The sequence below is a fragment of the Vollenhovia emeryi genome, unplaced genomic scaffold, assembly GCF_000949405.1.
Source record: "Vollenhovia emeryi isolate VEMERY1.0 unplaced genomic scaffold, V.emery_V1.0 DF939229.1, whole genome shotgun sequence".
Classification (NCBI taxonomy): Eukaryota; Metazoa; Arthropoda; class Insecta; order Hymenoptera; family Formicidae; genus Vollenhovia; species Vollenhovia emeryi.
The window spans coordinates 564,669-578,242 of NW_011967137.1; the positions used below are offsets into that span (position 1 = coordinate 564,669).

The 13,574-nt window shown below is 46.3% G+C and overlaps 1 protein-coding gene across 1 annotated transcript in view; it reads left to right on the plus strand.

Moving 5' to 3' along the window:
- Positions 1-5,599: 5,599 nt before the first annotated feature.
- LOC105560469 (SKI family transcriptional corepressor 2) overlaps positions 5,600-13,574 on the plus strand; it is a 30,811-nt gene continuing 22,836 nt past the window's right edge. The window contains exons 1-4 of the mRNA XM_012009615.1: positions 5,600-6,860; positions 7,216-7,517; positions 7,980-8,584; positions 9,049-9,374. Coding sequence (XP_011865005.1) covers positions 6,765-6,860; positions 7,216-7,517; positions 7,980-8,584; positions 9,049-9,374 — 1,329 coding nt within the window. The 5' untranslated portion in view covers positions 5,600-6,764. The remainder of the gene's footprint in view (positions 6,861-7,215; positions 7,518-7,979; positions 8,585-9,048; positions 9,375-13,574) is intronic.

Consider the following 13,574-nt stretch of genomic DNA (forward strand, 5'->3'; position numbering starts at 1 on the left):
ACGTATTATCATCGTGTCAAACCGTTCGATTATGCGTCCGAGTTTAATTTTCCCGTTCAAGTACCTCATGAAGCTATTCAGAACCTAAAAGTAGATAGGAATAAGAATAGCTTAAGGTAACTAATGGGACACAACAAAAGCAGAGAAATCTCTCTCTTCCGTAAGCTGAAAGAATTGCGCGGTCCCAGGTGCGTTAGTCCAAGTTCCGAAAACTTTCTGGACGTGTTCGGCAAGAGTCTCGCCTAATTTTTCGGTTGGCCACGCGCGCGCGATTTATAGTGCCGCTGGACACGCTTAAGGTCTCTAAAAAGCCTCTTTTAAGCGAAATGTTAGGAAAGTTGGAGGATGAACGTTTTTAGGGTTTGAATGACTCGATTACTAACGTAAGTATATTGTTTAAAAAATTGACTTTTGTTTACCGTCTCCTTTTTACATCGCGACTTTTTGCTTCTCCGAAGAGAACAGAGACATTAAACGAAAACTTATTTGGTAACGCGTGTCGTTATAATTGTGCGTATAAATAGCAAAGAGATTATTCCATTATTATTAATTTATTTTTATTCTACTTTTATTCACATGCCTCAGTGGTCGAATCGGTGAGACGCCCGCCTAGAGAGTAGGAAAGTCCAGGTTCAAACCCTGGCTGAGGTAATATTTTTCGCAATAAATTTTCTTTATAAAAACACTGGCCGATTAATGTCAACTGACAAGCTTGATTATTGTTATTTTTATTCATTGAACATTTCATTCTTTTTACTTATTTGATATTGTTAAAATTTATTGCCCCAGATTACGAAATGTTTAACAAAGTGTATCTTTCATTCGCGCAGAATTGATTAACGTCCCTAATATCCCCGTTATTCCGATAATTTTACTCATTCATACTTTCTCGTTTCTTTCGCTCGCTCGTTCAAACGGCAGACTCGCAAAGTTACATATAACGCACGATGAATCATATCGGCTTAGCATTTGTGTAATTTTTGAGTCGTGAAATATTAATGCGGCCCCCGGGAATAACTGAGCGCGACTCGGTATTGTAAAAACACGCCGGGTTCGGAAGGTAAAAAATCCGTTCTCCCCGGATGGAGCTAAGTACTTATGACGATCAGAGAGAGAGTGCATTCCGGTTATTAAAATTATTATCCGAGTGGCACTTAATCTCCTGATCCTCTTGACGGACTCCGATAGCAGCCCGCGGCATTGTGTTTGCCTCTGATGCCACTCTAGATGATAACATTTTAACGCGTATACAGATACAAAGGCCGAAGGATTAGCGTGCTATTGACAAGGCCGAAACACTTGGCCGCGAAAAGCATTAAGAATTAACGAATGATACATATAAATTAATATATGAAAGTGAAGCATAGGCGCAAATAGAGCCCCAACTACTGGCGTTGCCGTTTAAAATTATCTCCTGCGATATGATGTATTGTAAATATTAGAGGGCTTATTGGTAAACTAATTGCAGCGTAATAATGGCGCGATGTAATGGTAATTATGATCCATTTTGGTAATGGACAAAGATACCTGCTGCAAGTTCGTCGAATTACCGGGGGATCCGAGGGGGCGAGTGGGGGGGGGAGCAGGAGAGCTCGGCGAGATTTTCGTGTGATCTAATCGAGAGCCAGAATTAAACCCGGCAGCCAGATCGACGGATTAATTGCGGGTGTCAAGCGCAATCACTGGCGACCGGGCGACGTGATGACGTCGATGTATTAATAGCGATTTACACCGCGCGTTTGCGCTTCGTTATCCCGGCAAAATTACGCGCCCGCTGCCCCGATTTACATCTCCGACGTGCTTGGACAGAAGCGTAGGGAGGGGGAGGGGGAGGAAGCCGCGCATAAATTACGCGAAGAATCCGAAAGACGCGTACAATTACCGCGAGAGGGAGAGAGAAAGCTGGCGTCGCGTTCTCCAACGGAAGCTGGAGAAGTCGAGTCGAAAGAAGAATGCTCGATGGAGGATTCCGAAGGCCGAGGGAGAGAGGTGGCGTCCGGGGAGGAGGACGGAAGGTAGTCATGATGGAAGGACGGAGATTTAACAATGTTACAATGAACGAACGACCGAGCGAGCGAGCGAGCGCTCGCTCCCGTCGCCTCCCCGGCCGCGCCGCGTCGGCGGAGCCCCGGGATCGCAGATTGAATTGTAAAATAACCGAGAGGGGAACAATGCGCCCCGGTACAACATTGTGTTTGCATTTAAATAATCCGCGAGCCCGCGGGTACGTAATCCGGAGAGCGCCGTCGCGACTTCTCATCCACGTCTGTCTGTCTATCGCGCGCGTGCAATCTCCGGCGTCTCTCCAAGTCGTCGCAGTGACATTTCAGAACGATCGCGTCACAACAATTACGACATCGAGATTGCGCGATGGTGTGCCGTGTCAATTAATTTAATTATTAAATTTAATTGAGTTAAGTCCTCCCGTTGAGTTACAGCTGAGACTCATCGAGAAACAATTACAGCGAAACTTCCGAGTGTCCGGATAACGGTATCGGGACTGCGATATTTTGACAACTGAATGCAAGCTCAATTGTTAAATTTTACTTAAATTACATTTGTGTGGAGCTAAATATTTAATTGTCACCGAGACTCGAAAAAATTCATTAGTTTCTTTTTCCATACTTCGCTTATGACGTTAAAAGGACTAATTACCCTTTATTGGAATAGTAGAACATGTTTTATTAACGTGAACTGAAGAAGTTATTGAAAGCAAAGCTACATAATATGCCACCATAAATTAGATAACGGCTCTCGAAACGTCCCTTCTAATGTGAATGATGTTTAGCCTTCGCTAATAAGTCGACGGGCGGGTATCTCGCGATCGTCGCGACGATCGACTGACCGACCGTTCAGCCTGCACTATAATTGTAAGTAGCGAGTAATTAATGCGGTCGATTCGAGTCCGATCCATCCGACCACTAACCAACGGAATCCGCGAGGCTCGCCGAAGCGCGGGCGGCAAAGGGAACGAGGGATGGAAACGGGAAACTCGCGACGGTCGGTGGGTTGTTCCGGGTCGGGTACCGACATTGTTTCACGGTGGATGAGAATTTAATTTGCACGGTACGAAGAGAGGAGACGAGGTGGAGGAGGACGCGGAGAAGGAGGAGAAGGAGAACGAGGAGAACGAGAGGGTTGAGAGAGAGAGAGAAAGAGAGAACGAGAGAGGTAGAGACGGGGCAAAGGAGGAGAGGCACAGGGAGAAAGAGTGAGAGAGGGAGGGCGAGGGAGGACGCTCGGATGGGTGCTGCCTTGTTTAAGCGTGGGTGGGGGTGTCAAATTGAATTACCCCCTCGTACCACGGCTCCCGGGGGACGTTTGCCGGGGCGCTGGCGCTCTCGCGCTGCCTCCGGTTGTCGGGGGGTTGCATCGGTATTTGTGCTCGTACACGCCGTGTGCACGTGCACACCGGCACGCGCGCGTACGTATACGTGTACGTGCGCGCGCGATGCCTCCTCCGCGGAGGCGTTTTCAATTAAAATCAACACCGGGGGTTGGCCCCGACCCCGTGCCCCGCACGCTCCTCTCCTCGTCGACACGGACCGTTTTGATCTCTCCTCCTAATCGGCGTACCTGTTCCGCGACATGCGTTCCCCCTCGAACCCCCGAGCCGCCTTCCCGACTCTTTCGACCACCTCTTTCTCCGCGACGCCGCTCTGTTGTCTTATGTGCATTGCGTTATTAACTCCAGTCATGTATAACTGCATTACGTATTATACCGTGTACACCCGCATTCGGGTAACCGCCCGAATTTCGTATTACGTTATTTGATGGAGGTATATCAGGACCGTTGCAATGATTCATTTATCATGCGTCCGCGTTCGCGTCTATCGCGTTGATTTTTTTTTTCCCATGAAAAACCCTCTCGCGCCGGAAATTATTTTTTTAGTAAGTCAGCATACGCCATTCAACATGCACGCGCTATCCGCAAATTTTTACATCACGAATTGTTTTCGAAGAGTTTACTCGAAAGCGCTTGATTAATAATGTATGAAATAAGCGATTTTTATACATCGCTCGCGTATTTATCTGTGATTATATCCGTTGTTTATATAATGCAATATTACTTTTCTATTTATTTGAGGATAAGTTTATCGTAAAGTTGTCACTGTCAAAGGGATGAGATTTTCTCCTCCTCGTCGTCTCTCTTTCTCTCTTAGAAATTTATTTTTCCAAAACTACTCTCGAAAGTCTCTGTCGCACGTTAAACTAACGCCGGGGAAATCTCCAGTCACTTATTACAGGCACTTGAAATTTTTCGGCCTCTTCCTCGCCGTCTCCCGTTAAGAGGATAAAGAACTCGATTCGCGGAGCCGACTCTCATTTTCGCCTTCAGCGTCCGTTCTTTTTTTTTCTTTTCTCCTTATCCGACGGTCCTCGCAAAGGAAGTCTCCTTGGTGAAACCCGGCGAATCGTTCTCTTTGAGAAAGACTTCTCGCTTGTATTCCTCTCTTTGCGAATTCTCTGCGATACTTTGTTGCTTTGATTTGTAGAAAAATTACAAGGGCATGTCGATCGACAGTTCGCCACTCCGAAAGTATTTCCTCGCGGAGATCCCCGTCGTGAATGTCGTGTTCACCTGTCATGAGCATGGTATTCATCGTTGATTAAAAAGATTAGGCGCACTTTTGAATTACAAAATATGAAAACACGACGAGAACACGAATTCTCCGATGCTACAGATTTTTTTAACGATACGTAAAAAGTATAGAGTTCCACTCTGACATTAAAGATAATCACTGAATTGCATTACGTTTTAAATACACGCTGCACCTCCGATGCGATTCCAGTTAAATGTACATTCGACTAGAAGCTTAACGCTTTTGTCCTTAAAATTAAATCTTTGTAATCGAAAAGAGAAGTTGTCTCGACACTTTGATGTATTTTTTTCAAAAGATTAAATCGAGAGATCAACGGGGACACCATTGTCGTCGGCGCAATTAACGAATCAACCAATTACCGATTACGGAAAGAAGCCAGAAAGAAGGTTAAACGAGAGAAACTGGATTTAATCGTCCTTAATTCTGTTCCGTAAATTTTCGAGAAACGGAAAGAGAAAAAGAGAGGGAGGCGGGAGGAGAGAACACGACGACCGGCGCTTTGAACGCGCGAGTTTAATTTCAGCGGATCTTTGGATTCGCTTAATCACCGCCCGATAATTAAGGAGGGCCCTTCGAGCGACAACGACGACGACAACGATGACGAGAACAACTTAATCACACCTTTTAATCGGCACACATGTTTTCCGAATCTCGGATAAACGCGATCGCGCTTTCGCCGCCGATTAACCCACCTTCAATGTGAGCTCCGTACAATGAACCGAAGGACAAAGATGAGAAAGATGGCGACGTCTGAGAAGATAAAATTACGTAATTGACAACGCCAGTGTTTTCTCGGCCATACCTGGCATTTTTAATAATACAGAAAATTTATTGCGAAAAATATTACCTCAGCCAGGGTTTGAACCTGGGCCGGTCTCGGTGGTCGAATTGATGAGACGCCCTAAAGTGTAGGAAGGTCCAGGTTCAAACCCTGGCTGAGGTAATATTTTTCACAATAAATTTTCTGTATTACTAAAAATGCCAGGTATGGTCAAGAAGACACTGACGTTGTTAATTATCGCTGGCGACATTGAAGAGTTCTTATTAGTTGATTACGTAATTGAGGCACTTAATCAACTGTTAGATCTGTTACCCCTCAGTTTCCAATTGACGAAATTGTTGAATGGCTCGTTTTCGAAATCAGAATTGATATAAAGGCTGGAGCATATCCTAATATAAAATGAGCAAAGCGGTGGTTTTGCGAGGCTAGTTCTAGTCTGAAAGTGTCGTTTATAATCCGATCTTCAGTTTTCATATCCGCTTTTATGAAATTATTATCGGAAAGCTTCAACCTCCACCCTTTTGTAAAAAAAAAAAGGGGGATCGAATATAAATGGTGGTCTGAGAGCAGGGCGCGTTGCCGCTTACGTTATGAAAAGTCGCGTTACTGTTCGCGATTTAATTGGCCGGCGATCGCGTGGCAGTCGATCGGGACAGAGGAAAAACGAGGAGGGCCCGATTTAATTGAGCTGAATGCACCACCGGACGCGACGGCATGGCACATCGAGAGGGAGAAAGAGCGCTGATCGATAAAGTGTAATAAATATAATTACAACGAGGGCAGAGGAGATGGAAGAGCGGAGGAGGATGTTTTTTATTCCCCCTGCGCGAGTGGAAAACGTGGAATTTATTATCGGGCGCGCGAGCGCGACCGTAAAACATCAGAGATTATAATCAATCTCGCCGATGATGATAAAAACCGCGCTGAGAGACAAATTATTGTCGCGTCGCATCGGCGATGCATTTTCCATTAGGTCGAATAGGCCCGGGCGTCGGATAACGCAATATAGCCGGGCGCAAAATCACAAGCAATTGTCAAAACGTTGTTAAAACAATCACAATTTTTCGAGCGATTGTAGGAAAAGTCGACGGAAGCTATAGTTTTAAACGAGGCAGAAGAAATATAAGAACCTGCGAAGACTTTAATTTAATTTAATTGTTATGTTTTCGCAAATGCACTATATGCACATTTTGATAATTAAAATACACGATTCTTAGACACACGCTTAGCGTAACACGTTAGTGTTTGCAGTTGGTCTATCAATATTCAAATTTCGTCTAATTTTCACCTCGATCTAATATGACCCAAGTATTATCACAAACGAGATTGCAATTTCTGCAGCATCTGACGCTCAGTCCGGTAATAATCTCTTTTCCAGGATGGATGGGCCAGCGGTGCTGTCGATGCCGCCGCTGACTTCTTCGCAGAAATCGGCGCAATCACCGCAACCACAATCGCATCCGAAGCAGAATCAGGTAAAGCGGAGACACGAGAACGTAAGTCTTAAAATTAAGTGAAATGGATTAAAATTCGAGAAACGGTATAAATCTGGGTCAGCATAAAATGATTGCTCGCGCGCGAGAGGAAAGGCCAATTTAAACGAAACTTTTATATAAAGTCTACAAATTCAGAACTCTTCTGTACTATACAACTGCGCCTTGGATTTCTTATCTTCGTATCCTCCTCGCGGCAGGGAGAGATCTAATATTATCGACTGCATCTACTAGAACGATGTTATAAATTGCGAGAGTTGTCCGCGGCGGTCACCGTAAACAGATAAAAGATCAAAGTGCGACTCTGAGGGCACCGTAGTACATCTAAACCGATTAGGAGTTGCAGGTGGGTACCGTGTCGCTTTACGGGATCCATATCGTGTCGCTGGTGATCGAGGGCCAGGAGCGACTGTGCCTGGCGCAGATCAGCAACACCCTGCTGAAGCAGTTCAGCTACAACGAGATCCACAATCGCCGGGTAGCGCTGGGCATCACCTGCGTGCAGTGTACGCCGGTGCAGCTGGAGATACTCCGCCGGGCCGGCGCGATGCCGGTGTCCTCGCGTAGATGCGGCATGATCACTCGCAGGGAGGCCGAACGCCTCTGCAAGTCCTTCCTCGGCGACAACGCACCGCCCAGGTCGGTACAAGGCAACCCGCGATACGTTGCAAGAGTCCCGCGAAAGACCGTGTTACGCCTGTCGGGCAAGAACTGCAGGGAAAAATAGTGCCGAGCAATTTTCGTGGTTTATAAAAATGCGTTTATCAAAATATGTGGTTTGACAACTGTATAAAAGGTCCGGTTGCACCAACGTAAGTTTTAATTTTAGCCTAATTCACCCTTCGTCTCTTTCTGTTTCCCTCAGAAAGAGACGAAGAGTGAATTGAGCTAAGCTTAAAGTTAAGCGACGGTGCAGCCAGGCCTAAGATACTGATATAAACTTGAATATTTAGGGGAATAAGAAGGAAATGATATTTCTTTTTGTACACGAGCTCAGGCGTCTATTGAGCATCAGAATTTGGAAGGTCATTGATTTTACTTAAAGTTCGAGGGTTCCACTTCGTTCTTTAATACGTAATTGTATAAATATATGCCTCGCAGATTGCCCGAAGATTTCGCGTTCTCCGTTCACCACGAATGCGCCTGGGGCTGCCGCGGCGCCTTCCTACCAGCCCGTTACAACAGTTCGCGCGCAAAGTGCATCAAGTGCGCGTACTGCGGCCTGTTCTTCTCGCCCAACAAGTTCATCTTCCATTCGCACCGTATCGGGCCGTCGGACAAGTACGTGCAGCCGGACGCGGCGAACTTCAATTCGTGGCGCCGGCACATGAAACTGTCCGGCAGCCCGCCGGACGAGGTGGTGCACGCCTGGGAGGACGTCAAGGCGATGTTCAACGGCGGCACCAGGAAGCGCTTGTTGGGCAACTCGAACAGCTCCCGGGAATCGCCGAGTCCGGCGAAGCAGCCCAGGTCGTCGCCGAACAGCGCCGCGCAGATACCCACCCTGGTGCCGACACCGGCGCATCCCCGTGTACCGCCGTTCCCCGAACTACCCCTGCCGCTGTCCCGCAGTCTCGTCATGGACTACGTGTGGCATCAGCATCAGCAAGCGGCGGCGGTCGCCGCGGCCAAGACACCCAGCCCATTCGCGTTTCCGTCCTACGCCCTGCCCTGGTTGGCCAAGCGGAGTCCCGTCCTGTTTCCCGGTAAGGCGAGATAAAAAAAACCGGACGATTTAGAAGAATAGCGTAGAGATCTAAATCTATTTCAAAGAATCTGCCCTCAGAAATAAGCGATCTCTGTCAGTGAAAAAGCTACATTTTCCTGGCTTATATTATTACTTGATAACGAATGAAGCGATCTTTGTCAATGAAGCTACATCTTCCTGACTATTATTGCTTGTTTGATTAGTTTAAATATTTATAATAATTATCATTTACAATATTAATCAAGTATTTATTCGTTAGGTAAGTCGGCATCGGCAAATGAATTATACAATATCGTTAACCGTACTTTCTACGCTTTATGTCCGAAATATAAAGCTATTAATGTAAAATCGAAGTCGTAAGAAATCCTGTATCTACGACACTATCTATTTCTGTGCAATCGATCTCTGGTCGTGATCGACTCGACTTGAATTAGGTAGCAATCGTACGCTGACGGTTTTCAGGACCGCTACCGCCGCCCATAAGCGGTTCCAGCCCCACGGAACCGCTGATTCCGGCTGTCAATCCACCTCTGCATCAGTCTGCGTTCCGTCCGGTGATTCGCGGGCCACCGATCGTCGAGCCGGCGGTCATCCCGGAGCGGCCGGCGGACGCGGACCAGAAAGAGGACAACTCCGACGACGAGGTCGACATCGAGACGACGGAGGACGATCCGGTGACGCCGCTCAACGCGAGCCTTCAGAATCTTCACTCGGCCTCGAATTCCGCGATGAGCAGCCACAGCGGACGAAGCACGTCGCCGCAGTGCTGGAGTCCTCCCCGAGAAACGGTGAGTCCTGAATAGCCTATCGGGAGGTTTATCGACTGCGATTTACGACTATCGATAGATTTGTAGAGGTACGAAGGCTTGTACTCGCTAGAGTAAGCGCCTGAGCAGAATAGCTGTCTTGCATTCTTAAGACGAAAGACAGTTATTGTACGTTACTTTAAAGCCTAGTCTACAACGCTCTTTGCGTTTAGAAATATTCTATTTTGTAGTCGATAAAGACGCTTAAAAAATTTGTGCAAGTTGATAAATTGTACATTACACATTGCACAATCGTACATTGCCGGCAATATACGATTGTGCAATCGCTTTAAGCGTTTAAACGTCTAAGGCCCGATTTCACCAAACGTCGTTTAACTTTAATCTTAGTCTAATTCATGTTTGTCACATTCTAAAGTAACAATGGGAAAGAGACAAAGAACGAATTAAACTAAGCTTAAAGTTAAGCGACGTTCGTGAAACCGGGCCTAAATCATTTTTATTTTAATAAAACACTGTCTCAGGAGACAGTCACTCTGCCCAGGCCCTAAAGCGAAAGCAATGGATCAGTCAAACGAGCTCGGTAAAGATCGGCGAGAGATTCTCGTGTTCTATCCGACGATTACAAAGAAGAGCGTGACGTACTTCTCGTCACGATTGCCTCTCGAGAAAGTCGCGTGCAGCGGGCGATCGCGTGCACGGCGTGGCACGCTAGCGTTATAGCGGCGTGATTGTGTTTGTCGGACGCGCACGATTATGTCCTCGTGCGACAACGGGGGAGGATTCGCCACGAGGCGACGGACATGTTTCCAGCGGCGGCGGCGGCGTCGCCGCTTATCGTCGAGTGTTCACGATCGGCAGGCCGATAACGCGCGTTTCGACCGGCCAGCACGTGGCAGCGCGACCGTAACGCGTCTCGTAAGAGGATCCTTAAGTCATCTGTTTTACCGGCACATTCGAATATAGTTTTTGCGCTGGTAAATCTTTTTATTAGCCTTTATGCACAAAGTAGTGCTACAAATATTTTTAAAAATTATGCCCATACTTTGGTTATGGTTTCCTTACTTCTTACTGCTTACTTCCAATGTAGACGGTCCGTTAGGGACTCCTGGAGCGCGAGAACTCTCGGGAAATCTCGGAACAGGAGTCTAATGTCCAGTTCTACTAACGTAGTTTAACTTTTTATCTCGGTTTACTTTACTCTCCATCTTTTTCCAACACTTCCCAGAGAACATGCATGTCTAAAAAACATCTTTAAGACGTCAATTATAAGTCTTTTTGACATAAGACGTCTAATAGACGTCTTAAAGATGTCTTTTTGACATGCATGTTCTCTGGGTTAGAACTAGAAAGAGGAAGTTAAACCGAGATTAAAGTTAATCCGCTAGAAATGAACATAAATTGATTAACTGGGGGAGGAACTGAATAAAGAAATTGATGAATTGATTTGTCTTGCATGTTCGAAAATCTCTAATGCGCACGGGGAGAATTTTCTCTTCGAATTTTGTCTTCCATATCGAGGGGGGATTCGCGCTTTCGTTCAGCAGTCCGCACAGCACAACCGATTCTTATCCCGAGAAGCAATTTATTACGTCGTGACTCTTACTCACTCGCCGGTAAGTGAGTAAAGGTACACGTCTGCGCGGTTTAATAACGGAGTATGTTTGCACTGTAAGGAAAGCAGCTCCGCGCCCCCGCGTGATGCGTGACTGTGCGACGGTCTCCCCTGTAAACGGCCAGCGAAATATTTTCCCGCAACACGACACCCAACGGCAAACAAACTGCCGCCGCAAAGTTAATCGAATTAACGTCGTATCCGACGCTCGCTCGTTTAATCGAGAATCCTCCCCTCGCGAGAAATCGCTCGCCGTGCACACGAAATGAAGTATTTAGGCCACAGCCGGTCAGGAATTGCGACTGGATTTCTCGCATTCTTTCGCTTCAGAGTTCTGAAGTCCAAATCTTCTTAGCTAAAATTTAAATGGCAAAACCGAGTTAAGCGACACTTATACGCTTCTCACTTGCGGAGATAACAAAGCGCGACGATGTAACAATTAATTAACCGAACTTTATTCTTTATCAACTTCACAAGATTACCTGACCATGTCTGGCAAATTTTTATGTTAAAACTCACAACGATCATGGCTTGTGGTCCCTTTCAAGTGATCTAACAAAGAAATTACAGGCAAATTTTAATTAAGGGTTGATACATAAATAAGTTACAAAAATTGAAGTCAGAAGTATAGAGATTGAGAAAGCAAAGTAAGATTAACGATAGTAATGTGGGAAAGATTTACAAAAGTGAGGGACGATTGTCGTCGTATATTACATAGGTAGATGTCATGAACCTGGTTGTGTCGAAGTCGTGATTCAACTCAGGTATTCATACGCATAACTTTATTGAAGGCTAACGCAAAGTGTCGTGTTGCACGCGGAAGGAACAAAGAGTGAGAGAGATATATTTAATATAAAGAGAGAGAGCAACTTACAATTGTGTCAGTAATTCCGTATGGTAAATCGAAAGAACAGGTCTTAATTTCACGAACGGCAGAACATGACCAAGTGTTTCTAAAGTCCCTTGGATGGGAAAGGCATTGATTTCTTCTTTATTATTAGTTACGGTAAGGGCGATAGGAGCCTTTGACGAATTTTTCCTTTTATCCGATATTCGAAGGTGTTTAAACCTAGGTGGAAAAGAACAAGAACACACCACTTGGTTTTGTATTCTTTATTCTTTATTCTCGCTCAAACTAAAGCGCACTTTAGGCACGTGAGATTTTATTAGCGCAAAACATATCAAGTGTTAAATGGTCGCGATAGAAACGCGGTATATTTTTATCGAGCTCTCTGCAAGGAAAAAAAAGTCGATGTCACGTTCACCGAGGAGCTTGATATCAAAGCGAAACTTTGCAGCACGGTATATTCGTACCGTAATATCTAACCGGCGTCGAATACCGTTCGATCTAAATAAGCCTTCGTGACGATTCGCTTCCTTAATCCGTCTTTGATATCGCGACGACCGGCGGCTTTACCGCGTTGGTGACGTCCTCCAAAAGCCGCGTGTATGTCGAGAGCGTACGTTTAATCGTGTCGCACGCCCGGCTGCGGAAGTGCCGCGTGTTCGCGGGCCGCACGAGCGGCCGGGCCGTTTCCGTTTGCACGCGGGGGTGTTTACCGACGCAATAATTATCGCGATTGATGATGACGAGGGGGTCACCCACCCGGCTGGCGGCGCACGAGCAGTCAGACCGCAGAGCAAATTCTAGGGACGGAGTCGAGTAGTATTACGTATCGCTGCTACGATGTAAATGTTCGGGGCGGGCACGTCGCTACAATAATTCTGCCAGGCACCCAATTGCCGCCACCGCCGCCGCCGCCGCCGCGCCGGCTCGTTACCGGCTAAATTGCCGCGGAATAATTAACCCGAGCACCGTCGAAAATTCCACCGGCGACCTCGATGTTAATTGCCGCGTCGCTGCTTTGCCCCGGCTATAAATATGCGCGTAATGATTATACGCGTGATATTATGTATCGAAAGGAAAATGGAAAATGTTGCGATAATTGGAAGTCACGAATTAATTCCTATCTAATGGAGACATTAATTTAGGCCAGTACGAAATTCCTCGACGTTATTTATTATTACTCGCTGTTGTTGGCCCCTCTTGCTCTCTCCGCGCTCGAGGCCGACGAGTACATGGAGAACTTATCTCAAGCTTCCTTTAGCCTATGATTTTATAAGTTATTCCCTTTGATTTTAAATTACCGCAACTTAGAAGAACTTACAAAGAAGATGCAAGCCTGAATGTTAAAGATACACGGAGAAGCTAGAAAATGTATCTTCCGGTTCGTTTTTCTTTCCAGGATGGGTCGTTTGTTCGTTTCGCGTACAGACCCCTCAATTAAAAGCCCCCTCGCACTCTTTGCTCGAAATCGCTAGAATTAAAGGGTTAATGCCGATCTACCCTCGAGCGGGAGAACCGATTAACGTATTTCCCATCCGTTTAAAAAATATATAACTAGCGAAGTGGCCCTAGTGTAGTTTATCGGCACTCGAAGACGTTAATCGGCCGCCGTGCATGCTCAAAAGAGAGACCGAGACGAGACCAGCAAAAGGGTCGTTCTCCCTTGAACGAGTGGTTGCTGGGAGGAACAGGGCAGAGCACGCGGCAAACAGAGAGAGAGAGAGAGAGAGAGAGAGAGAGAGAGAGAGAGAGAGAGAGAGAG